The sequence below is a fragment of the Callospermophilus lateralis genome, chromosome 3, assembly GCF_048772815.1.
Source record: "Callospermophilus lateralis isolate mCalLat2 chromosome 3, mCalLat2.hap1, whole genome shotgun sequence".
NCBI lineage: Eukaryota > Metazoa > Chordata > Mammalia > Rodentia > Sciuridae > Callospermophilus > Callospermophilus lateralis.
Window position 1 is genome coordinate 88272428 of NC_135307.1, and position 26093 is coordinate 88298520.

Genomic DNA, 26093 nt, shown 5'->3' on the forward strand with positions numbered 1-26093 from the left:
AAACTTCTAGGCATCATCTTTCTCTCTCTCTCTCTTCTCTTTTTTTTTTTTTTTTGTGGTGCTGGAGATTGAACCCATGGCTTTGTAAACATGCTAGGGGAGGGTATTGTATCTCAGAGCCACATACCCAGTGCTAGATTAACTTCTAGAAGCACAATTACTGGGTTAGAGAGAGGGTTAAAGCAAAGGCTATAGTGACAGTACCAATATACTGCTACCAAAGGTATGAATTCTGCTAAATTCATACCATGCATATGTGTGTGTGTGTATACACACATATATATGAGGTGTGTGTGTGTGTGTGTGTGTGTGTATGGATGGGATGTAGCTCAATGATAGAATGCTCTGGATTCAATCCCAGTACTGCCAAAAAAAAAAACAAAAAAAAAGGTATGTGTTATTATTTCTCTGTATCCTTACCAGCAGTGTTGAGAATTTAATTTTTTTTTGCCAATTTGATAAATGAAAAATTCTATATTGTTATTTTAAGTTTACATTTCCTAGTTTTTAGTAAGATTAAGCATCCTTTAGTCCCATCCCTCCTTTTCCTGGCAGGTCTGGAACTCTGAGCATCAAGAAATCTCTATTTCTGAAGTAGCTGGGAGTCCAGTCCAATCACCTTGCTGGTGATTGAATTTAGGGTCTCACTCATGCTAGGCAATTGCCCTATCACTGAACTACATATGTAGACTCTCAGTAGTTTTTTGGGGGGGGTACCGGGGATTGAACCCGGGGGCACTAAACCACTGAGCCATATCCCCAGCCCTGTTTTGTATTGTATTTAGAGACAGGGTCTCATTGATTTCCTTAGCACCTCACTGTTGCTGAGGCTTTTGATCCTCTTGCCTCAGCCTCCTGGGCTACTGGGATTACAGGCCAACGCCACTGTGCCTGGCTCACCTGTTTTTGTTTTTTTTTTTTAATTTTTTTAATATTTATTTTTTAGTTTTCAGCGGACACATTTTTATTTGTATGTGGTGCTGAGGATTGAACCCAAAGCTGCGAGCATGCCAGGCGAGTGCGCTACTGCTTGAGCCACATCCTCAGCCCCTCACGTTTTTTGACATGTATTTCTTTATAAGTTATTTGCCATTTCATATTCTTTGCACATTTAAAAAAACTTGCATGGGCTGAGTGTTTGGCTCAGTGGTATAATGTTTGCCTCGTATGCTCAGGGTCCTAAATTTGATCTCCAGCACCATTCCCACTAATTGCATATTTTATATAGGTTTTCTTTCTTTCTTTTTTTTTGGTTAATTTTAGGATTATACATCTTAGTAGGTAATCATTTGTTTATATTTGTTTAGGGATTTTTCTCCCAAAATACCATTTTCCTTATAATGGGTTATCCTGCTATAGTTTTTTTTTCTTCTCTCTCTCTCTTTTTTTTTTTTTTCTGTATTGGAAATTGAACCCAGGGCCTCATTCATGCAAGGTAAACCTCTGACATAAACTATATCCCTAGCTCTTTTTATTTTTTATTTTGAGACAGTATTTCAAAGTTGCCAAGGCTGGCCTTCCTCTTCCAATTCTCCTGCCTCAGCTTACTGAGTACATGGGATTAAAGGTTTGTGTCACCATGCCAGGCATCCCATAGGAGTTTTTAAACATTATCATTTTTAGTAGTCATATTTTTTATAGTATGTTAGTCTTTTCATTCTTGGCTATTTCCTTCTCTCTTGGTGCATTTTATTCTCTCTTCTCCAGTGTGTTTTGTTATCTTGCATTTTATATTATTGTGCCTTTGTGTATGTATGTTTGTATGTGTGTGTGGTACTCACACATGTTAGGGAAGCGCTCTACCACTAAATTGTAGCCCATTTCTTTTCAATTTTTTGAGATAAATCTCTAAAGCTGGACTCAAACTTGCCATCCTCCTGACTCAGTTTCCTGAGTAACTGGAACTACAGACATGAGCCGTAGTGACTGGCTTCTACCGCATTTCATTTTATTTATTTATTTATTTATTTATTTATTTATTTATTGGTTGTTCAAAACCTTACAAAACTCTTGACATATCATATTTCATACATTAGCATACATTAGCTTCAAGTGAGTTATGAACTCCCTTTTTTACCCCAAGTACAGATTGCAGAATCACATGGGTTACACATCCACATTTTTACATAATGCCATACTAGTAACTGTTGTATTCTGCTACCTTTCCTATCCTCTACTATCCCCCCTCCCCTCCCCTCCCATCTTCTCTCTCTACCCCATCTACTGTAATTCATTTCTCACCTTGTTTATTTTCCCATTCCACTCACAACCTCTTATAGTAATTTAGTATAACAATGAGGGTCTCCCTCCGTTTCCATGCAATTCCCCTTTTTCTCTCCCTTTCCCTACCACCTCATGTCTCTGTTTAATGTTAATCTTTTCTTCCTGCTCTTCCTCCCTGCTCTATTCTTAGTTGCTCTCATTATATTAAAGAAGACATTTGGTATTTGTTTTTTAGGGATTGGCTAGCTTCACTAAGCATAATCTGCTCTAGTCCAGGGACAAAGCATATTTTAGGAAGGGTAGAATTGTCCATAGTATCAAATACCTTAGGTGAGGAATGAAAACTTAAGGCTGAGGACTGAAGAATGATTATTATATTTGACTACTAAGAATTCATTGTTATTATTTTAGTAGAAAGATGAAAGTGGAATACAAATGCATTTGTAGACTTTGTTCAGTAGACTTTATTTAGATGGCAAGAGATTAGGTTATAGGTTATAGATAAATGGAGTTGAGGAAATGTTTTTGTATTGTTTTGGGTACTGGGGATTGAACCCTAGGCATGTGCTTTACTGTTGAATTACATTCTCCATCCTATTTACTTTGAGACAGGTACTCACTAATTTGCCCAGGCTGGTCTGGAACTTGTGGTCCTCTTACCTCAGCTTCCTGAGTAGCTGGGATTACAGGTGTCTATGTCCAGCTCTGTTTATTTATAGTTATCTTGGAATACTTCTGCCTCAGCCTCCTCAGTTATTGAGATTATAGGTGCACACCACTGTACCTGGGTTCTTTTTTTTTTTTTGGTTATGGGGGATTGAACTCAGGGTCACTCAATCACTGAGCCACATCCCCAGCCCAATTTTGTATTTTATATTTAGAGACAGGGTCTCACTGAGTTGCTTAGCGTGTCACATTGCTGAGGCTGGCTTTGAACTCATGATCCTCCTGTCTCAGTCTCCTGAGTCACTGGGATTGTAGGCATGCCCCACCTGGCAATAGTGTCCACCGATATACAAATGTTTTAAATTTTGATATTCTCTTTTGGAGTATAGCTCAGTGTTGTAGTGTTTGCCTAGCATGTGTGAGGCCCTGATTTTTATTCTCAGAACCACAAAATTAAAAAAGAAAAAATTTTTGATGTTTACTTATCTGTTTTTTCATTTGTTACCTATGCTTTTGTTATCTTAAGAAATCATTACAAGAACCAAGGTTGTGATTTCCCCTTGTTTTTTTTTTTTTCCCCTCTAAAAGTTTCATTAGTTTATTTGATCTGAAATAAGTTAGGTTTTGCATATGATGTGAGATAAAGGTCCAATTTAGTTCTGTGAGTGTGTATATCCAGTTGTTCCAGCACCATTTATTTATTGATTTTCTATAAATTTAATAAAATATTTCTTCATATTTTGTATAGTAAAACTTTGTAAACTGGCTTTATCTCTCTCTTTTTGAATTTTTTTTGTAGTTGCAGATGGACAGAATGCCTTTATTTTATTTGTTTATTTTTTAAATTTGGTGCTATGGATCAAACCTAGTACCTCACACATGTTAGACAAGCACTCTGCTACTGAGCTACAGCCCCAGCTCCTGGCTTTATCTATTATTCAAGTTATTATCATATACAGTGAATGTAAAAAGTATTCTTATTTATAGAATGCCAAAGTTGGAAGATACCTTAGAGATTTTCTTTTATCTTCTTCATTTTATAAATGTGGAATGAGATCCAGAGAAGTTAATTGATGTCTAAAGTTGTATAGCTAATCAGTTAAAGATTAATGCTATGACTCAGGGCTTTGAAACTTTCTGTTGAAGGCCAGTATTACAGTAAATAGTTTAGCTTCATGGGCCAAGAAGCAAACTAGAATAGGTATTACGTAGGTGCCTATATAATATGAGATAAAACAAATCTCCATAGTTTTTTTTTTTTTTTTTTTTTTGGTATGGGGAATTGAAACCAGGGGTACTCAACCACTGAGCCACATCTCCAGCCCTTTTTATATTTTATTTAGAGATAGGATCTTGCTAAGTTGCTTAGGGCCTCACTAAATTACCGAGGCTGGCTTTGAACTCGTGATCCTCTTGCTGCAGCCTCCTGAGCTGCTGATGTTATAGGCATGCGCCACCATGCTCAGTCCCATAATTTTTTTTTAAATTGGATCTTTAAAATTTTTTAAATTTAAAAAATTTTTTTTTATAATTATGTGTTTATATTTACAGTGTTGTGAATTAAACTCCAGGCTTTGGGCATGGGGGCCAGTCCTATACCACAGAGCTATCTTCATTCCATCCTACAAGTTTTTTATTAATGAAATTCAAAACATAACAGTACTTTTTAAAATGTTGGTAATGTTGGTAACATGTCTACAGAATAAAATAATGGAATTCTTTTTAGGGAGGATACATTGTGTTTAAATGAGTCTCAAATTTGATGTTCTTGGGCTGGGGCTGTAGCTCAGTAGCAGAGCATTTGCCCACAACGTGTGAGGCACTGGGTTTGATCCTTAGCACCACATAAAAATAAATAAAATAAAGGCATTCTGTCCATTTACAACTACAAAACAAAAACAACAACAATAACAACAACACCCCCAAAACAAACCAAAACCAACTAAGCAAAAAAGTTGGTGTTCTTTAGTATTAAACTGGTTATAAATATTCATCAATTGTCGCTGACCTGTATGAGATTTTATGTGTTTCATCTTCTTTTTTGCCTCAAGGTACTGAGGATTGAATCCAGGGGTTTGTACATTTTAGGGAAGCACACTACCACTGAGCTGTAAAAGGGAATCCAGCCCTTTTTATTTTTTTATTTTGAAGCAGGATCTCACTAAATTTCCCAGACTGGTTTTGAACTTGGAATCTTCCTGCCTCAGCCTCCCAAATAGCTAGGATTACAGACATGTGCCAACACACCAACTAACAAACATATTTCTGTTTGAGCATGTTTATCACTTGGATGACATTTATAGAATTCTGTTAGATTCTTTTCCTGATATTTGTATTTTAATATCACTAAAAGATTAATAATTTCCAATTTAAGGGTATGTGGAAACTCCTTAATTTCACAGGTACATGGATTTTGAAATAGGGAAATTCCTTTTTCATTGCATTAGTGTCTGAAAAATGCTGCTGGAGCTGTATTTTGAACTTGGAAAATATATCCATTGTAAATTTGTATGGGAGTGGACATTCATCTCTTGTGTTATTTTAATTTTTGACAAACTAGGAGGTATATGCAGCTTGATATTACCTGTGATAGAAACAATGTTTTTCACTTAAATAACTTTATTGCAGTGTTGGTTCTGTATATAATAACTTTTTTTTTTTTTTTTTTTTTTTTTTTGCCCTTTGGCTTCAGGTTGAATTCATTGAGGCATATTAACAAGTCTATAGGAAGAGCTAATTTTCAAAGCCATTCAGTGTGTGTTTAATAACAGCAATGGTGAGTGGTTCTTTGAAATTTTTTTTTATGGTGTTGAGGATTGAACCAACAGGGCATTCTACCTCTTGGCAACAAATCCCCAGCATGTTTTTCATTTTATTTTTCAATTTTGAGAAAGGGTCTTGCCTCTTCAATTACTGGGATCATAGACATGTGCTGCCATGCCTAGCTTGAGGATGGTTCTTCTCATTTAGAAAAGTTTCAGTTTACCCTGAGCTCAAAAAATTACAATAAAACTGTATATCTGTTGAGCCTGGTAACTGCATAGTAGGAAGATAAATCAGTCAACTTTTGTTTTTGACAAAAATGAATGAAATCAACAATAGTTAAATTTCTTGAGAGTGAAGTTAATTGACATTACTGGTTGAATAACACATGATTGATTCAGATATTTTCTGCAAAATGCCTTCTTTTTATTTTTTTGGTGGTGGTGTTGGGGATTAAACCCTGGTCATTGTGCATGCTAGGCAGGTGCTCTACCACTGAGCTACATCCCCAGCCCTTTGCAGAATACCTTCTGATGAATAATGCAGTGAATAATTATGCACCTCCTCTTACATTTATACTTTGTCAGTTCATCTAATTAGATCATTTCTTGCTTCACATATACCTTTACTACCACCAGTTTTAACACATCTTAGCAGATCTCACTTTGATTTTACTGAATTTGTATTTTCCTGACTGCTTCTTCAGAAATATCTTTGCTCGTTGTTCTGTATAGATTATTCATAGAGGTGAATTGTTTGATCACTGGAAGCTTGCATTAATTCTTCTAATAACAATAACTGGGAAATGTTGACTCATTAAGAGCCAAGGAAAACTACTTAAATTCATTTGCCTCGATGGTGCATGATTGTTTTATAACTGATAAATAAAATTGATTTCTTATTGATATATTTTTTAAAAATATTTATTTTTTGTAGGCTGGGAATATGGCTCAAGCTGTAGCATGCTCGCCTGGCATGTGCGGGGCGCTGGGTTCTATCCTCAACACCACATTAAAATAAAGATATTGTGTCCACCTAAAACTAAAAAATATTTTTAAAAAATATTTATTTTTTTGTAGTTGGACACAATACCTTTATTTTATTTATTTATTTTTATGTGGTGCTGAGGATCGAGCCCAGGGCCTTGCACGTGCTAGATGAGCACTCTACTGCTGAGCCACAACCCCAGCACTCTTATTGATATTTTTAATGCCTTCAACTCTTTGAGTATTCTTGCAAAATGGCTAATAATCTTAAATAAGTTTGTTTATTATTTATTTATTTTAGTACTCTGGATTGAACCAGAGGCACTTTACCAATGAGCTACATCCCCAGTCCTTTTTATTATTTATTTTGAGACAGGGTCTTGCTAAGTTGCTGAGTTTGGCCTCACATTTGGAACTGTCTTGTCCCTGCCTCCAGAGTCATTGGGATTACAGGTGTGCACCACTGAGCTCAGCTGTAGTAGTGTTTTAGTAAAAAGGTTTATTTATGGACACTTGAATTATATTAACTCTTACATCACGAAACATTCTTCTTTTGATTTTTTTTCCCCAGTAACTTAAAAATGTAAAAACCAGCTGGGTGTGGCAGCACTTGCCTGTAGTTCAAGCCTTGAAAGACTGAGGCAGGAAGATCCCTTGAGCTTAGGAGTTTAATGCCAGTCTAGGCAACATAGCAAGACTCCCTCTTCAAATGTAATAAAACAAAAAGTATGAAACCTTTCTTAGCTCATGGGCTGTACAAAAATAGGCTTAGGCCTGTGGACTATACTAAATTACTAACGCTTAACCCAAAAGAATAGTCTAGTGGGAGTAACATCATATCACACTTGATGTGAGGGAAATAATTTTGGATGACATTTGGATAACCCTTAACTTAGACCTGATATTTGTCAGGCTTGGCACTACCTTGGAAGAAGGGAAAAAGTAAAGGAAAACAGCTAGGGCATGATGATGCCTGTCTGTAATCCTACCTACTTGGGTGGCTAGAGGATTGTGAAGTTTGAGGCTTGGGCAGTGGTAGAGTTACAACACTGGGATTAAAAGCATACTATTCTGGGGCTGGGAGTGTGGCTCAGTGGAAGAGCGCTCGTCTAGCACGTGTGAGGTCCTAGGTTCGATCCTCCCATAAAAATAAAAAAATAAAATATAGGTAGTGTGTCCATCTACAACTAAAAAATAAATATTAAAAAAAAAAAAAGCATACAATTCCTAGCTGGGCGCAGTGGCACATGCCTGTAATTTCAACTGCTTGGGAGGTTGAGGTGGGAAAATTGCAAGGGCCAGCCTGGGCAATTTAGGGAGATGCTGTATCAAAAGAAAATATAAAAAGGGCTGAGGGCATAGCTTAGTGGTAGACAGTTTAACCCCAATGTGTGGGGGGTGGGGGAACAAGCATACAATTCCTGATTTATAGTGTAGTTTACAAGGGTGGTGTGAGGGAAAGAGTTAAGAAATTAATAAATATTAGACCTGTGGTACCTTTTAGGAAGAATAGATAATGTTGTACTTTGAAAGCATACCATGGTCAGGAAGGTTAGGGATGTAGAATCTACAGGAAGATTTGGTGATTGACTAGTTGTTGGCAGGAGAGAAGGAACATTAAAGTGTCAAGAATCACCTGGGTTTCTGATGGGGGACACTGTGTAAATAGGTGTAGAGAAAGCTTCACTGGTTTCTAGTTTTGTCATCTTCCATATATGGTACATAGTCAACAAATTCTTTTTTTTTTTTTTTTAATGGCTTCCAATGTTCTTCGTTTAATTTTATTTACAATTGTAGAAAATATAAACAAGATCCAAATTCCAAAAGGCCCCATGTTCTCCCTCCCACTTTCCCCTTTTGACCACTATGCCTCTACTTTCATTCAGGGAGAGAGAGGGAGAGAGAGAGAGAGAATTTTAATATTTATTTTTTAGTTATCGGCGGACACAACATCTTTGTTTTGTATGTGGTGCTACCGCTTGAGCCACATCCCCAGCCCTCAACAAATTCTTGACTCAAGAAATCATGCTCTGTTCTTTTATATCATGTGCTTTAGCATAGGCTATTTCTTATGATTAGTACGCCCTTCCTGCCCTTGTCTACTTTGTCAATTTATAGTCATTCTTTAACACTAAGCCTTAGTCGAAAACTGAGTGAATTTCTCCTTCCACTATGTTTTTATAGTTTTTCTTTTAAAACATTTAACACTTTAACATTTAAAACATTTAACACTACACACTAGGGATCTAAATTAGTGAATTATATCATGAATTAGTGAATGTATATCATGGCCATTGTGGACTTGTAGATTGGATGAATATTCTAAGTGTCTAGGCCCATATCATAGGGAAGTAAACTGTTATATCAATTACTTCCTTTTGAAATCAATATCTAACTTGTTAGGTTGATCTCTGCTTAAATGTTTTGCTCTTGGGGCTGGGGTTGTAGCTCAGTGTTAGAGTACTTGCCTGGCATGTTTGAGGTACTGGGTTTGATCTTCAGTACTACATTTACTACTAAAAAAAAGTTTAAAAATGTTTTACAGAAGCAGCCCTCTCTCCAATTTCTGAATATTTTATTATTGTTGTTTTGCTACTTAATTCATAACCACAGTTCATAATTCACGCCCCCCTTTCTCAATTTTATTTTTCCTTTAAGACCCTGCTACAAAGTCCTTTCTTCTTTGTAGTCTTTCTCTTTCTCATGGCTCTGTACATCTATAGTTTTCCCAAAAGGCCTTTTTCACACTGCTAATTACAGTTTTGTGATTGTTGTCCTGTCTTTTTGTCCAGAATTTAAGCTTTTTTTTTTTTTAAATTTTTTTAGTTGTTGGATACAATACCTACCTTTCTTCTTTCTTAAAAAAGATTTATTCTTAAGTTTTAGGTGGACACAATATCTTTATTTATATTTATGTAGTGCTGAGGATCGAGATCGAACTCAGTGCCTTGTGCATGCTAGACGAGCACTCTACCCCTGGGCCACAACCCTAGCCCTATTTTATTTATTTTTATGTGGTACTGAGGATCGAATCCAGTGCTTCACACATGCTAAAGGAGTGCTCTACCACTGAGCCACAACCCAGCCCAGAAGAATTTAAGCTTTTTGAGGGGACTTTTTATTTATTCGGTTTTCTGTGGTTTAGTTCCTAGCATATGTTTAGCAAATATTTGATTGTAGCCTTAATTTATTTCTTATGCTAATAAGGATAGATAACCTGGAGAATAGTGGGCAGAATAAAAAATGTGGCCCTATATAATATCTACAATTTATAATTTGTATTCAGGTAACTTGCATTATGTATTGCATTGAGGTTAATTTTTGTATTCTTTGCTTTAATACAGCTTTTCCCTCTGTTTTAACAGTTATTCCCTGCCCTCCAGTGGTTAAATCCCAGTTAACAATTGTAGAGCTAAAAGGTTATAAAAATCCTTAGCGTTTATTTTCGTAGACCTTTTGTGATACTGGGTACTGAACCCAGGGCTTCGTTCATGCTAGGCAAGTGCTCTACCACTGAGTTACATACATCTCCAACCTCCTTAGTATTTAAGGTAATACTTAAAATCTCATTTGGTTTACTTTTCAAACAAAACAAGTTTTTCTCCCTTTTTTTTCCTTACGTCTAATATGTCTGAAGCCCAGTTTAAACTAAGTGTAGCTTGATCTAGTCTTCTTTTGCCAGCATTTATTCCAATTTTCCTTATGTATGCAGTGATTGGGTATGTGCTTCACTCTGATGTTGGTTTCACTAGATTGTTTTGTAGCTTTACCCAAATTCCCAGAATTTTGCCCCAAGGTAAAGGTTATCATCTTATTTTCAGTGTGTCTTCTGCCCCCAAACCCCTCAATACTCAAAGTAGTTCGTTAATTTTGTAACTGTCCTGTGGTCTGGATTGGAGTGCCTTCTGTTGTTGATTCTCTTCTGTATTGAGAAGCTGACTCTTGATTCATTTCTTTCTCTCTTTTTCTTTCTTTCTTTCTCTCTCTCTCTCTCTCTTTCTTTCTTTAATATTTTTTGTTGTAGATTGAGGTTAACCTGGGCAACTTGTACCTTCATTTATTTATTTTTCTGTGGTATTGAGGATTAAACCCAGTGCCTCACACGTGCTAGGCAAGCACTCTACCACTGAACCACAACCCCAGCCCCTGACTTGATTTCTTGATGAGAAGTTGACTCTCGACTTCTTGGCAAGTTATCCTACCCTAAGACTGTTGATATTTTTTCTTAGAAGACCAAATCTAGGGAGACTGTCATATGACTGATGAGTAATTTCTAAATACCTACCTGCAAAGAAGTTTTCAGTGGTATAGCAAAAATAAGGATGATGGCTGGTGCCTGTAATCCCGGTGACTCAGGAGGCTGAGGCAAGTTTGAGGCCAGCGTGGGCAACTTAGTGAGAACCTCAGCAACTTAGCAAGACCCTGTCTCAAAACAAAAAATAAAAAGAACTAGGGATGTAACTTAGTAATAAAGTGCCCCTGTGTTCAATCCCTAGTACCACCAAAAAAATAAAAATTGAAGGGCTGGGGTTGTGACTCAGTGGTAGTACACTTGCCAAGCATGTGTGTGTGTGGGTCACTGGGTTCAGTCTTCAGCACCACATAAAAAATAAAGGTTTTAAAAAATAAATCTTTAAAAAAAAATAATGTGCAGGATGTGATGAAAAAAATAAAGGTCTAAGCATATTGTTCGGTGGTAGAACACACCTGTGTTTAATTCCCAATACCACTACCACAAAAAAAGCACAGTGTAGTTAATTTTTCATTGATATGAGTGTATAAAAGTCAGATATCAAAGATTATATATTGTGATATGTGTCCTCTCTAGTACTTGAACATGGTACTGGGGATTTAACCCAGGGGTAATTTACCACTGAGCTACATCTCCAGCCTTTTTTATTTTCTATTTTGAGACAGGGTCTCACTAAGTTACTTAAATCCCAAGTTTCCAAGACTAACCCTGAACTTGCAATCCTCCTGTCTCAGCATCCTGAGCTGCTGGGATTACAGGCATTCGCCACCTACCCAGCCAATATTTGATCTTAAAAGTGTCCCGTTTTTAGTTTGGCATGGTGATACGTGCCTGTAATCCTAGTTGCTGTGGATGCTGAGGCCAGAGGAAAGCTGAGTCAGGAAGATGGCAAGTTCAAGGCTAGCCTGTGCACTTTATCAAGTGCAAGTTTCAAAATAAAAAAGGCCTGGGTGTATAGCTCAGTGGTAGAGTGCCTCTGGGTTCAATCATTAATACTGGGGAAAAATATTTTTAGAAAGATAAAATTTTCTTCATCTTATGATGGTCCTTTAAATATTTTTTTTTGGGGGAAATTTTACTGTTCTGAGTGTCTAATAATCTAACACCTGTATTGACACCGTTGTCAATATCTGCAAGGCAGTGGTGTCCTTCATGTAAAATAAGTATGCCCCCCCCTCGCTTTTTTTTTTTGTGTGTGTGGTAATAGGGATTGAATTCAGAACCTCACACATGCTACCATGCTACCACTGAGGTAAATTCCTAGCCTTTTTTATTTTTAGACAGGGTCTCACCAAGTTGCCCAGGTTAACCTCAAACTTGTGACTTTTGTGCCTCAGACTCCCGAGTAGCTGGGACTATAGGAGTGCACCACTGTACTTTACAAATGTGACTTCTTTCATATATATTCGCATTTGCAGACAATTTTCCAGTGAGTTTTTTTTTTTTGGCGGAGTGTGTGTGTGTGTGTGTGTGTGTGAGAGATAGGCTTAGGCTTCTTATTGATTTCTGCTGGAGTTCAGCCTTGCAGTTTATTTGCTGTACCTCCATCCTTTTATCTTCCCAGTAGTTCTGGTTTCTGTTTTTACACCTTTTGGTGTTTTAAATTTCTGTGCAGGCCTTGGTATACTTAGGTGAAGTTCTTTTGTTCTTCCTTTATGCTTTCCTAGGTAAGGTGTTTCTTCAGAAGGTTTAGTATTAGATTGAAAACTTGTTTACATTTTTAGACTTGCTGGTCTTTGTTTTATATTCCTCTTGAAGCATTTTCTGAACTTCATGTATTTTTAATGATTTCTGACATTTTTCCAGTCAATTTTAGGATTGAGTGTGTGTTTGTTTTTGTGACACTGGAGATTGAACCCGGGAGTGTTCTGCTTCTGAGGTATATACTCAGCCCTTTTTAAATTTTGAGACTGGTCTTGCTAAATTGTTGAGGGTCATACTAACTTGTCAAGACTGGTCTTGAACTTGTAATACTTGTGCTTCTTCCTCCTACATCACTGGGATTATAGGTGTGTACCACATGCCTGGCTCCTATTGATCTTAGTAAAACAAATTCACTGTTTTATCAAAGTGTCCTTTCATTTTTAAGATATTTACTGTTTTTTCCACTATTGATGAGTATATATAGATGTAAGACTCCATTACAACTTGTTGCTTCTGTTACCAGATGGTAAATTATAGATTCTAGCTCACACTAAGAATCTGTTGTTTTCTAGGTAATAGTCAAAAGGCAATAGTCATTAAATGATTAGACATTTTTACAGAAATCTCTCTTTAAGTATCTGACCTGTCAATGATATTCCCCTAAGAAGAAATAATTTGGGATAAGAATCACTGGGTAGTAGTTTTTTTTTTTCTATTTATAGCTATACCCCTTTGGAAAATGTTAGCCAAAGCAGGGCTACTTATGGTATTTGTTTGTATAACTTGACCCCATTTTTCCAGACCCCATGGTATTGGACATTAAATCAAAATTTGACATTTGAACATGCCTGAAATACTGGATTTTTTTTAATTCAGCAAGTACGTGTCTGCTCTGTTCCAGGCATTGTGCTAAAGTATTGGACTAGGTGGACTAGTCCGTCTAGTGGGGAAGACATATGCATAGCTTTATTTATTTTTGGTACTGGGGATTGAACTCAGGGGCACTAGTCCACTGAGCCCCATCCCCAGCCCTGTTTTGTATTTTATTAGAGACAGGGTCTCACTGAGTTGCTTAGCACCTTGCCATTGCTGATGGTTGGCTTTGAACTGGTGATCCTCCTGCCTCAGCCTTCCGAGCTGCTGGGATTACAGGTGTGCACCATTGCGCCTGGCTGCCCTTTTTATTTTATGAGGCAGGGAAAAAAAAAATCAAGATTTTTATGTTGGGCTGAACCAACAGGGTGAGCTATAACTGTAATGAGAGAATTTCAATAGCAAGTTGAAACAGCATCAACTTTGTAGCCAGCTTGGCATTTAAAAATCTTGGGTTATATATAAGGATGCCTTTTAAAGGAAGAAAGTTGTTTTATATCTAAACAATATAACCAAGAACTTAGTTTGAGAAACACTGCATTAAAAGTAGAATGTAACCACTAAAGCTGTTACTTGAAAAAGTGAACAAAATTTAAAAAGAAAAACAGCAAAAAAAAAAAAAAAAAAAAAAAGTGGTTACTTGATAACAGCATGATTGTAAGTTGAAACTGGATCACTGAATTGAAACTGCAAGGCTGAACTCAGGGGTATGGCAGTATTATTTTTAGATTATCATATAAAAACATTTACAAGTTCTCAGCAGTCCTTTTTTTTTTTTTTTTTTCTCTTCTCTGTACTGGAGGTGGAACCCAGTGGTACTCTACCTTTGAGCTACATCTCAGTCCTTTTTATTTTGAGACAGGGTCTTCCTAAGTTGCTCAGGTTGTTCTTGAACTTGGGATCCTCCTTGCCTCAGTTTGCCAAGTAGCTGGAATTCCAGGATGGACCACAACACCTGGCTTTAGCGTTTTTTATAATAAATCTCCTGACCATTATAGGTTAGATCCACTCCATTTTGAAAAACTATTATGAGGTGGGCTGGGGATGTGGCTCTCTGGTGGAGGCCCTGGGTTCTATCTCCAGTAGGAGGTGTGGGAGGAAGGGAGGGAAGCAAGCAGGCATGTGGTCACTCATGCCTGTAATCTCATCTGCTCTGGAAGCTGAGGCAGGAGGATCACAAGTTCTCAGGCCTGTCTAGGGGCAACTCTTAGAAGGGGCTGGGGATGTAGCTCAGTTGTAGAGTACATGCCTAGCATGCAACAGGCCTGGGTTAAATCCCTCTTATTGCCAAAAACAAAACAAACATGTTTAACATGGGTAGCTTACCTCTCTTTTTTTTTGGTATTGGGGTGGAACTTGGGGTTTTATCACTGAGCTACATCTCTAGTCCTCCCCGCCCCCACCTTTAATTTTGAGACAGTCTCACTAGTTGCTGAGGATCTCGCTGAGATGCTGAGGCTTGCCTCTACCTTATGATCTTCCTGCCTCAGCCTCATAATAGCTGGCATACAGGCATGTACCCACAGCATCCCAACTTTACCACTTACACTTTTAATGCAGTGTTTCTTAAAGGAGATATAGTGCTGAATCTTGAACGTTGTTTTGTTAAATACATGGTATTTTGTAATGTTTGCCTGGAATAGGGAAAGAGTACCAAAAAAAAATTTCAACTCCCCTTCTTCCATCTAATTTGTCCTCACAGATTTTTTCCAATAAGAGATGTCATTTTGGTATGCATGGCTGTTAATCATTCATACCTTAAGAACAAATGTATGAATGCTACATCAACATATTTTGTTTCATAAAATGAAATTTTTTTATGAAAAAACTGTAGACCCACGAGAAGACATTCTTGGATGAGGTGGGAGATTCTAATAAGGCAGTTGTAGGAAAGAGGTTCTTGGAGTCAGGGAAGAGGAGGATGGCATTGAAGTGTTGCTTTTCAATTTTGCCTAGGGTCTTGAATGCTTTTGCTGCCAGTGCCTGAATCAGGGGTTTTAGAACAATTCCCGAAGTCTGAACTTTAGTTCTGTAGTCTGGACTATTCCAGCACAATTACCGTACATGTTGTCATCTATTATCTCCTCAGGAAGTGCAGAATGAAGAGAAAGGTGGTCCCTCCCTTAGGAAAGTAGGTCAGATCAGTCCAGTTGGCTCAGTGTCCTCCTCTTGACTCTTGCCTTTCAATCTCTTCATAGTCCTTCATAGTGTTTTGTATTGTCATAAAGCACATGTGGGTTCTCAGTATTTACTAATTCTTCTGAGAGTGAAAGCAGTTTTTAGGACATTGACCATGATTTTGTCTGCCCTGGCCACACCCACCCCCTTTTTTTCTGTCATTTTAAATGCTTCCCTTTTACAGGCATGTTAGTAGTACAGAAGATAAAAATGGTAGGTAATGGATAGAGGACAAAGAAATCTAGTTTTTGATATTTAATTAGGAGAAATACAGACCATTAACTTCAGCCTGACACATAATAATATTTTCTTTGCACCCCATAGCGTAAATGCCTTGAAGAAACAAAAACTGGATACACAGGATATAGGCACTAAAACCCAGATAATACTTTTGCTTCCTTGTATTACTGCTTTATCACATCTTTCCTCTTTATATCAGACAGTTTAGTGGTAACTCCTCTTCCTTTCCAACTTTAGGCTTTCGGTCTTCTCCCTATTTTCCTAGGGTTCTTAGGTTTTAGATTTTGCAGACTCAATCACCCTTCTCTCAGGGTCTGTCCTTCAAGGTTTCCCCGAAGCTGTGGCGCTTTTCAAGCCCCCAGCACTTTGGAGAGGAAGTCCTTGGATTCTTGTGATGGGCCTGTGAAGCCAGGGGGTCTGCGGAGCCCCGTGTGGGTGTGGCTGGGCGAGGCAGGGGCGGGGCCTGCAGGGAGCCGGAGGGAAAGGGTGGAAGGCATAGTTTAGAAAGGCCCGGCGGGCAGAGGTTTCAGAGTTTTCACGAAGGCTTCGAGTACGAAGTTGGGGATTTGGTGCCTCCCTCCCTGCCTTGCCTTTCTCGATTCTAGAAGCTTCAGTTGGCTTTTCTGGGCTGCTGGTACGAGGAAAGGCAGCGGCTTCGGCTCCGGGGGCGGGTCCCAAGGGTCTCGTCGCTGCTCCGGGGCCGTTTGGCCTTCTGGCATTGGGGGAGGGGCATGGGAGTTGCTGCTCGCGCCTCTCTCTGCGCCTGCGCGGCGGGCTCTGCGCGGGTAGGAGCGCGTGCGCGGTGACGTGGACGTCCGGTGCGCGCGCAGGCTCTTCAGCTGGAGCGGACACACGGTGTGCGAACCGAAGAGAATAACCCGCCCCCAGCGGGATATGAAGGACTCCGGGTGAAGCCGGCCACGCCCCGCACGGTAACTGTCGGGCCTGGGTGGAGGGCGTCTCTTTAGTGTTGGCCCGATTGGAGTTTTTCGAGAGTTTGAAGCTCTTGTGTGTTTGAACGGCTTGAGCAGCATTTTACTGAGAGATCTTCGCACGCCCCGGCCAGGCCAGGCCTTGCGCGGGGCCGCCCTTGGCGCGCGGCTATGGTCCCTTAAGCGAGGCTGCGCATGTCACCTCGCCCTCGTCCCCGGCCTCACTTCCGCGTCGCGCTTCTTACTAACTGGGAACATCGACGCCAAAGAAGCGGCCACGAGGCGGGCGGGGTGAGAAGCGTCCATGGCGCGGCCCTGCCCTCGCGTGCGTGGGGTGCAGCACCGCATGGTGTGATCCGCGTGAGCATTTCCAGTCCGGCACTGGGCTCTAGGTCGAGAGCTGTGCCTATTCTGCACTTTGCATTTTAGAGCTCAGTTCGCCGGGTTCCAAATCTCCGGAAACAGTGCCGACGTCGCTTTTTCTAAAGAGCTGGGTGCAGCGTTTGACACCTGTACAGACATCTTTTTTAGCTCGTAATTCCTGGTTGTATTGAGGCAAGACCGCGAGTTTAATAAGGGGGGCGAGGAAGAGTTGTATAGCAGTGGGAACTTTGTAAACAAAGGACCTGTGATTCTTACGTGCAAAAATGAGGGCGGGGAAAACAGGTGGAAGAGCAGGTGTTATTTTTCTTTTTCCCTTTATTGAATAGCCTTCGACTATTTTTCCGTTTGTGGGGCTTCTCGTTTCTGTTAAATTGTGAAGTAGGTTTCTGCCCTCAGTGAAAGGTGAGTCTGGTGTGTTAATAAGCTCTGATCACCAGTAACTGGAGTTGAGGAATCTGTGCGCGAAGACTTAAAGAGAAGTTAGGGATTATTTTAGTGTAACTGAGATGATAGAGAAGTTGTAGTGTCTGCTGCGAATAATTTTGTCTTGCCTCTCAATCTTTGGGAATGCCTCCTTCCTCTGCTAAGGTTGGAAGCTGAGAGCGGTGAAGGATGCCTGAGAAAGGAGGGGTTACTAATGGCCGAAAAGCGGGAGAAACCAAAGTACTGTACTTGTGAGGGAAAACCACTCTCCCAAGGCTCACGTCGCCCGAGCAGACACGTGGATCTTGCGAAGTCTCTAGCCCACCCGAGAGCTGTCCGTGTGTGCTGCGGAGCTCGCCTGGTAGCGGAGTCTCTTGTAAACTCTGCCTGCGCTGCTTGCTCCTTTTTGTGCACGACGCTGCTGCTGGGTTTCAGCAAAGGTGCCTGGGGGCGGCGTGACGGCTGCTGGGAACCGGGCTGGCTGGGTAGTTGGTTACGTAGTCTCCACGGTAACAGAATGTGGCTGGGTCCCGCGGTGCGATCACTGGGTTCTGGCCAGCAGCACGTGATCTGTCCGGACTTCTCGTCCCCGGAAGAGCTTTTCTTGCGGCAATTTTTCACGTGGTTCTTGACTAGCTGGCCTCTGCAGTTGAAAAGCTGCGGTTGGGGGCCCTTGATAGTCGACGGTGTCTGTTCCTGGCCCTTTCATTTCCAAGGGTATTGGATCGTTCTAGCGTTTATTTCAGCCTTAGGATTATGTTTACAACTGTTGTGTGGGTACAGTAGTAGATTGGATCCATTTAACAAAAACAAGCTAAAGCCCTGGGGAAGTGGAATGCCCTGAGTATTTTGACATACTTTCGCCAAATTTGACTACTGTCCATTTCTTCCATAAAAGTGTTTTTCAGATTCTAGTTAGCAACTGTCAGGAGACCTGAGCCTTGCTACTGCGAATTGAAGTTTGGGCTTCATTGCTAGAAATAGAAAATGCCTCTGAAGCCAACAATAATAGGGGAAGATACGCGGATAGGACTACTTTGGGCCAGTACATACCTTTGCCCAGAAACCTGAAAGTGTTTCAGATAATTTTGAAATTTACCCTGTAAGGTTGGAACAGTAAAGTACTAGGCCATTGTGTGGTTCAAAGTGAGTGCTAATTTGAAAGTGCTATTTATTTAATAAAATTAATGAGGATTAAGAACAATGAAGAAACTAGTTGGCTATTACTGTCTTTGCTATTGTTTACTGTTATATTTTGTGATCATATTCCCACATTTCTTTTGAATTGAAAATTTTGGGGCCCAACTATATAAGGCAAAATACTGAAATTCAGGTGAATTAATTTTGTTAAAATTTTTGAGTTTTAAAAACATGATTTAACTTATTTCCTCATAGTGCTTATTCTACAGTACAGCATTTATCTTGTGAAGGTTGTGGTTCTGTTTAGCAATTCAGGAAACTTTGAGAATGTGTTGACCATGATTTGAATATATTTGTGTTTTAAAAGTAGTAGTATTAGCTGGGCGGTCTGTAATCCCAGTAGCTAGGGAGGCTGAGACAAGGATTGTGAGTTCAAAACCAGCCATCACCAATGGCAAGGTGCTAAGCAACTCAGTGAGACCCTGTCTCCAAATAAAATACAAAATAGGGCTGGGGATGGGGCTCAGTGGCTGAGTGCCCCTAATACACTCCCTGATATCAAGAGAAAAAAAAATATTGATTTAAATGGATAAGCCCCCCGCCCCAATACTAGGTGCTATGTCACTGAGCTACATCCCCAGTTGTGATGTGGAATTTTTGTGTATTTAAAAAAAATTTCGGCACATGGAAAAAAAATTTTGTGTGTGTGTGCTATTGGGAATTGAACTCAGGAGAGTTCTACCACTAAACTACCTACCCCCCCCCCCAAAAAAAAAAAAAAAAGCCTTAAAAAAAAAAACAAATTGGGCCTCATTAAGTTGCTCAGGCTGGCCTGGTATTTGCCATCCTCTTCCCTCAATTTCCCAGGTAGTTGAGATACAGGAGTGATTACAGGAGTCTGCCACCATGATGACCAGTTTGTAAATCATTGAAGTAGCATATTTTGTGGGTTGTATGAGGGTCATTAGTAGTTAATGATTTCTCAGAGGTCACTGGTGAAAAGACATTTAGAGTAGGGACTCTGAATTATAACAATTTATGAAACTTGCCACATTACTTTAAAACAATTATGCTTTGAAAGATTGTGTGTATGTATTCTGATGTGGCTTTCAGGTCATTAGAATATTTTTCATTTCACAACTAAATTTACCTTCTTGGCCCCTCTCCCACCTCAAGTATGGGGTATTGAACCTAGGAGTGCTCTACCACTGAGCTACTTTCCCAGCTCTTTTTATTTTTTACTTATTTATTTTTTTTAAAGAGAGAGAGAGAGAGAATTTTAATATTTATTTTTTAGTTATCGGTGGACACAACATCCTTGTTTGTATGTGGTGCTGAGAATGGAACCCGGGCCGCATGCATGCCAGGCGAGTGCGCTACCGCTTGAGCCACATCCCCAGCCCTCTTTTTTAGTTTGAGACAGTTTTGCTAAATTGCCCAGGCTGGCCTCAAACTCTCCATCCTCCTGTCCTCAGCTTTCTGAGTAGCTGGGATTACAGGAGAATGCTACCACAATCCAATCCTCTTTATTTTGCTGTTTATAGTGGTTATATCTAGATAAATGCTTGATGTTGAAAAGTTGCACTGAAGTTTTCTTTTTGCTTTTTCTTTTCCTTTTTTTTTTTTTTTTAATTGGGGATTGAAGCTTGGACCTCATGCATTATAGGCAAGTGCTTTACTGAACTGAAGAATATTTTGAACATAAAGGGATGTATATATACTAAATCTGGTCTTTATTAAAGGTTTTAGAGAGCTAAATACAGTAGTTTTAGAATCTTGCTGTAAAGAGATTTCTTCCTGAGTAGCCCAGCACTTCCAAAGTGCTTTGATTTTTTTTTTTTGCAATTGTTTCTTTATGTGTTTGAAACAACTCAATACCCTGAATTCGATTACCCTTTGGTTAAAAAAGTCCAGTGCAGTAGCCCCAAATATAGGCACGTGCCCATGGTGAATGAAATATGTGCTAAATTGGTGTGGAATAAGAATTCAATTCCATGTTTTTAAACGGAGCCATTATAGCTTAAAGTAGAGAGAGGTTTTGGTCCTAAATCAGGTCTTCGATTTTATATATATATATATATATATATATTTTTTTTTTTTGCATTATACTGGGAATTGAACCCATGGCTTCCTGCATTTTAGGAAAATGCTCTACCACTGAACTATATCCCCAGCCCCTGATTTTATGCATTTTGAGTAACTGATGGTATAACTTGATTGATTTAGCTTTTTTTAAAAAAAGACCTTATACAAATTGCAGGTCTGAAAGTTCTAACTCCTCCTGTCTCCCTGGCTTATTTTTATCTTTTTAAAAATTATTATTTTTTACTTTGCTGCCTATGTACCAAGTTAGAGTAGAGCAATCTGATTTTTTGCCCTTAATTTTGTTGTTGTTGAGGCAACAGGAAAAACTAGATTCATGTATTATATAGTATAAAATTTATTTCAAGTACAGTGTGTAATTTTCTGTCATTTGGCTCTTTGACATTTTGTAGATTAATGTTTAATAGATAGTGATTTTAAAGTATTGCTTAAAACATCTCTGTCCTGGCTTTACCTATAATGATCTAAAAACAAAGATTTAATATTATAGAAGATAATGTTTAAGAAATTCTAAATCTATTCATCTATTTTATAGGTTTGGGATAACTAAAAAATTGATCTTTGCCTTCTTAGTCATATTTAAATGCACTTAAGAATGTTTTCCATATTTCTGACAAAATAGTACTTTGTAACAAAACCTTGTGCTTTATGGATAAATAAATACAAGGTTAGAAGTTTGCATTGTGTGAATTATACACCATTGTAAGAGTGTATAATTGAAACATTACATGCTCATTTACTCTGTGTAACTTTTGGTGAGTTTTCTTAGATTTATTATTTTACAAGGTCATCTTATTTGTGACTTCCACATCTGTTTAATTTTGTTTTGCTGACCTCTGATAGGTATTGCCTTAGCATATTAGTTTTAGGAAACCTGTCAAGTTCATAGGTAAAAGCCTGAGGTGTCTTTTTTTTTGTTTGTTTTTTTGTTACTGGAGATTGAATCTAGGGATGCTTAACCATTGAGCTACATCCCCAGCCCTTTTTATTTTTATTTTTATTTTTATTTTGAGACAGTCTTACCAAGTTGTTTAGGGCCTCGCTAATTTGCAGAGGTTGGCTTTGAACTTGTGATCCTCCTGCCTCAGCCTCTGAAGTTGCTGGAATTAACAGATGTGTGCCATCATTCCCGGCTCTGTTGTCTTTTTTTAGAAGAATCACACTAAATTTTACCTACATCTTAAGAATAAACTCCAGGGCCTGAGGGTATAGCTTTAGTGGTAGATTGCTTCCCTAGCATGCACAAAGTTCAATTCCATTTCCAGCACCAAGAGACAACCCTCTCCCCTTCTTGGATACTAATGCTTTTACTATGGGAATAGGTTTATTTTTATTTTAATCATGACAGAGGACACAGTATCCAACGTTTTGAAGTTTTCAATTTTAAAATGTCCTGTTATCCTTAGGTTAATAAATATTTTAAGTATTGGAGGCTCCATTTTCCACCCCTGTTTGGCCAATCCCGTAAAAAGATTGAAAATTCAGATCAGACACTTTTACTGTTTGTCAGTAGTGCTGATGAAAGGTAAAATTAGACTTAAATGAAGAAGACCAATTATGACTAGATTTTTTTAAAATTAAAATTTCTGGCCCACTCATATGAGTATTGTTTTCTCTTTGTACAAGCTAATTAGAAGTGGTAGCTTTGATTTAGGATACCAGTTCAATTATATTTAACAACCTGAGATTTCTTTTTAACTTTTTTTTCCCCACCTGAGAAATGAACTAAGAATGAACTGAGGAATGAACCCAGGGTTAATAAGCCACTGAGCCATATCCTCAGCCCTTTTTGCGTTTGTATTTTGAGATAGCGTTTCACTAAGCCTTGCTGAGTTGCTGAGGTTGGTCTTGCATTTGTAGTACTCCTGCCTTAACCTCCTGAGTTTCTAGGATTACAGGTGTGAGCCACCGCATCTGGCTTTTTAACTTTTTGAGATATAAGTCGCTTAGCATAAAAGTCATCATTTAAAAGTATGCACCAAAAAGAAATCCTATACCAATTAGCATTTAGTACTAGTTATCTCTCCCCTATACCAGCAACCAACCGCCAAGCTACTTTGTCTTTATATGGATTTACCTATTGTGGATTTTTCATATAAATGGAATTACAGAATATACATGACCTGTTTTCTTTATAACAATCTTGAAGAATTAACTGGCAGTTTTAACTTTAATTTTTGAATAGGTTGTATCTTCAAAATGCAAAGAATTTAGAAAGTATCAAAGGGTATATATTTACCAAGCCACCCAGTTTTCCAGTTGCTTTTCTGTCTTCCCAGAGAAAATCTATCTCAAGCTATATATATATATATATATATATATATATATATATATATATATATTTTTTTTTTCCTTTGGCTTGGAAAAGAATTTTAAAGAAGTCTAGAATGATTAGCTAGTATGGTGGCACATGCCTGAAATCTCAGCTACTTGGGAGGCTGAGGCTGGAGGATCAGAAATTTAAGGGTGGTCTCAGCAATTTAGGAGACACTATAGTGTCTCAGCAACGTAGTGAGACACTGTATGAAAAAAAGGACTGGGGATAGGGGATATAACAGTGATAGAGCATTCCTGGGTTCATTCCTCAATATTGCTCCCACCAATTGTCTAGCATAATCTACAACTCTTTTGAACACTTTATTCTTACTAAATTTTGTGGATAAAGTTTATACATTCTTTTATGGTGCATAGAATTCTACTCTATTGTTTAATCAATTTCTATTAACAGGTGACCCTCATCTTGGTCTGTTACTGTTATAAATGGAAATGCAAGGGACAGTCTTGTATATATCATTGATTATCACAAATATATATATTTAGGATAAAGTTATGGTAGAACTACTGTGTCATAGAATGTATGCATTGTACTTTTAAGCATGGTTTTAATTTGTATTTCTCTTATTTTGAAATTATTTTTTAATAGTTCCTTGCTTTTCTTATTTTTGGCCCTTTTTCTTAATTATTTGTCATTTCTAAAGTAACTGGTTTTCTATAATGGGAATGAGTTACTTATGATGTAAGTTGCAAATACTTTTTGCTAGTTACTCAGTTGCTTTTTGATTTTGCTCATATTTTTTTGGGGGGAAGGTCAGGTTTAAAAATTTGTGTAATGTTGAATTTGTCAAAAAGTATTTTTGTCTTATCGGCTGGTTTTTTGTTTTGTGTTTTAATAAAAAGACTTTGTCAGGAATTCTTTAAGAATTAAAAAATTGCTGGGTGCAGTGGTGTGCGCCTGTAATCCCAGCAGCTCAGGAGGCCAAAGCAGGAGGATTGCAAGTTCAAAGCCAGCCTGAGCAACTTAGTGAAAACCTGTCGAAAAATAAATAAAAAGGGATTGGGATGTGGCTCAGCAGTTAAGAGTCCCTGGGTTCCATCCCTGGTGCGTACAAACACACATGTGCGCACACGCAAATAAAAAAATAAAAAAAGTAGGGATATAGCTCAGCAGTAAAGTGCCCAGTGGGCGAGGGTGAGGGGTGTTAAAAAATTAAATATTAGACCTATCCTATTTTTTTCCAGTAGAGCCCGTAATTTGTCATAGCATCTTTAAATGTAAATGTTAATAAATTAACAGCTCTTTACTTATGTGTGAATTCACATCAGTGCCCTTGGGGATTGAACCCAGAGCTTCAAGCTTGTTAGGCTAGCACTCTACCACTGAGTTGTATATACGGTGGCATGTAGATTTGCTTTTTTTTTTTTTTTTAACTCATTCCAAAAGAACTTGCTATATAAAGCTATATTTTGGCAAATTAATTTATGAAATGTTGGGATCATTTTAAAATCTATCTCCTTAAATTTGTATGTTTTTTTGTAGTTTTCCTAAAATGAATATACTTCTGTGTTTTTGTGCGCTTTCAGGATTTATGGTGAATTTCTATAGGGCTGGAATATTGTTAATTTTACTAGATTGAAGTGAACTAAAAAAACGATTAGAACGATTAGATATTCTGGAATGAATATCCTTGTAGTGATGACAAGAAGGGTATAAACAGTGTCTTAGAGGAATTTAGGAATATTAAGCAGTGTCTTAGAGGAATTTAGGAATATTTTGAGGATGACATAATCATTGTATTCATACAATAAATATTAACTTAATTAAAGGTTTGTTTGGTTTTTTGCTTGTTTTTAGGATGGAAAGGCCATTGTGATTGTGTGATAACTACAGTTATCATACTACTGAGTTTCCCACTGGAATCATGGAGGAGAAACAGCAGATTATATTGGCTAATCAAGATGGTGGGACAGTGGCAGGAACAGCACCTACCTTCTTTGTCATCCTAAAACAGCCAGGAAATGGCAAAACTGACCAAGGAATTTTGGTTACTAATCGAGATGCCTGTGCTTTGGCTAGTAAGGTGTCATCACCAGGAAAATCTAAAGGGAAGATTTGCCTTCCAGCTGATTGTACTGTGGGAAGAATCACTGTCACACTCGATAACAATAGTATGTGGAATGAGTTCCATAATCGAAGCACAGAGATGATTCTGACCAAGCAGGGAAGACGCATGTTTCCTTATTGTCGATATTGGATAACAGGTTTAGATTCAAATTTAAAGTATATTCTTGTCATGGATATATCTCCTGTGGATAACCATCGTTACAAGTGGAATGGCCGTTGGTGGGAACCCAGTGGGAAGGCTGAGCCACACGTTTTGGGGAGGGTTTTTATTCATCCAGAATCTCCTTCTACAGGTCATTATTGGATGCATCAACCAGTTTCTTTCTATAAACTCAAACTCACCAACAATACACTGGATCAAGAAGGACATATCATCTTACACTCTATGCATCGATACCTGCCAAGACTTCATTTGGTACCCGCAGAAAAGGCTACAGAAGTGATACAATTAAATGGTCCTGGTGTCCACACTTTTACCTTCCCCCAGACTGAATTCTTTGCAGTAACAGCTTATCAGAACATTCAGATTACCCAATTGAAAATAGATTACAATCCATTTGCGAAAGGCTTTCGGGATGATGGTCTGAATAGTAAGCCCCAGAGAGACGGAAAACAAAAGAACAACTCTGACCAAGAGGGGAATAGTGTTCCCAGTTCTCCTGGTCATCGGGTTCGTCTCACAGAAGGTGAGGGGTCAGAGATACAGCCAGTTGATTTTGATCCATCAATAAAGTGTGTGGAGAAGCCACCCCTTAATATAAAACAAGACTTTTTTGGTTTCATGGATACTGATTCAGCACTTGAAGTTCCTCAATTGAAGCAAGAGATTTCTGAAAGGTAGGTAATAGGTTTTTTAAAATTTATTATTATTTTTTTAATTTTTA

At 38.4% G+C, this 26093-nt stretch overlaps 1 protein-coding gene across 12 annotated transcripts in view; it reads left to right on the top strand.

Annotated features, from left to right (window-relative positions):
* The window catches only part of Mga (MAX dimerization protein MGA), a 129161-nt gene that overhangs the window by 18128 nt on the left and 84940 nt on the right, over nucleotides 1-26093 (top strand). For 11 of the 12 annotated variants that reach the window (XM_076850587.2, XM_077109160.1, XM_077109158.1 and 8 more), the window contains exon 2: nucleotides 24940-26046. In XM_076850587.2, coding sequence (XP_076706702.1) covers nucleotides 25007-26046 — 1040 coding nt within the window. In that variant the 5' untranslated portion in view covers nucleotides 24940-25006. Of the gene's footprint in view, nucleotides 1-16699; nucleotides 16758-24939; nucleotides 26047-26093 lie in introns of those variants that run through there. The other variant, XM_076850588.2, reaches the window with a different exon arrangement.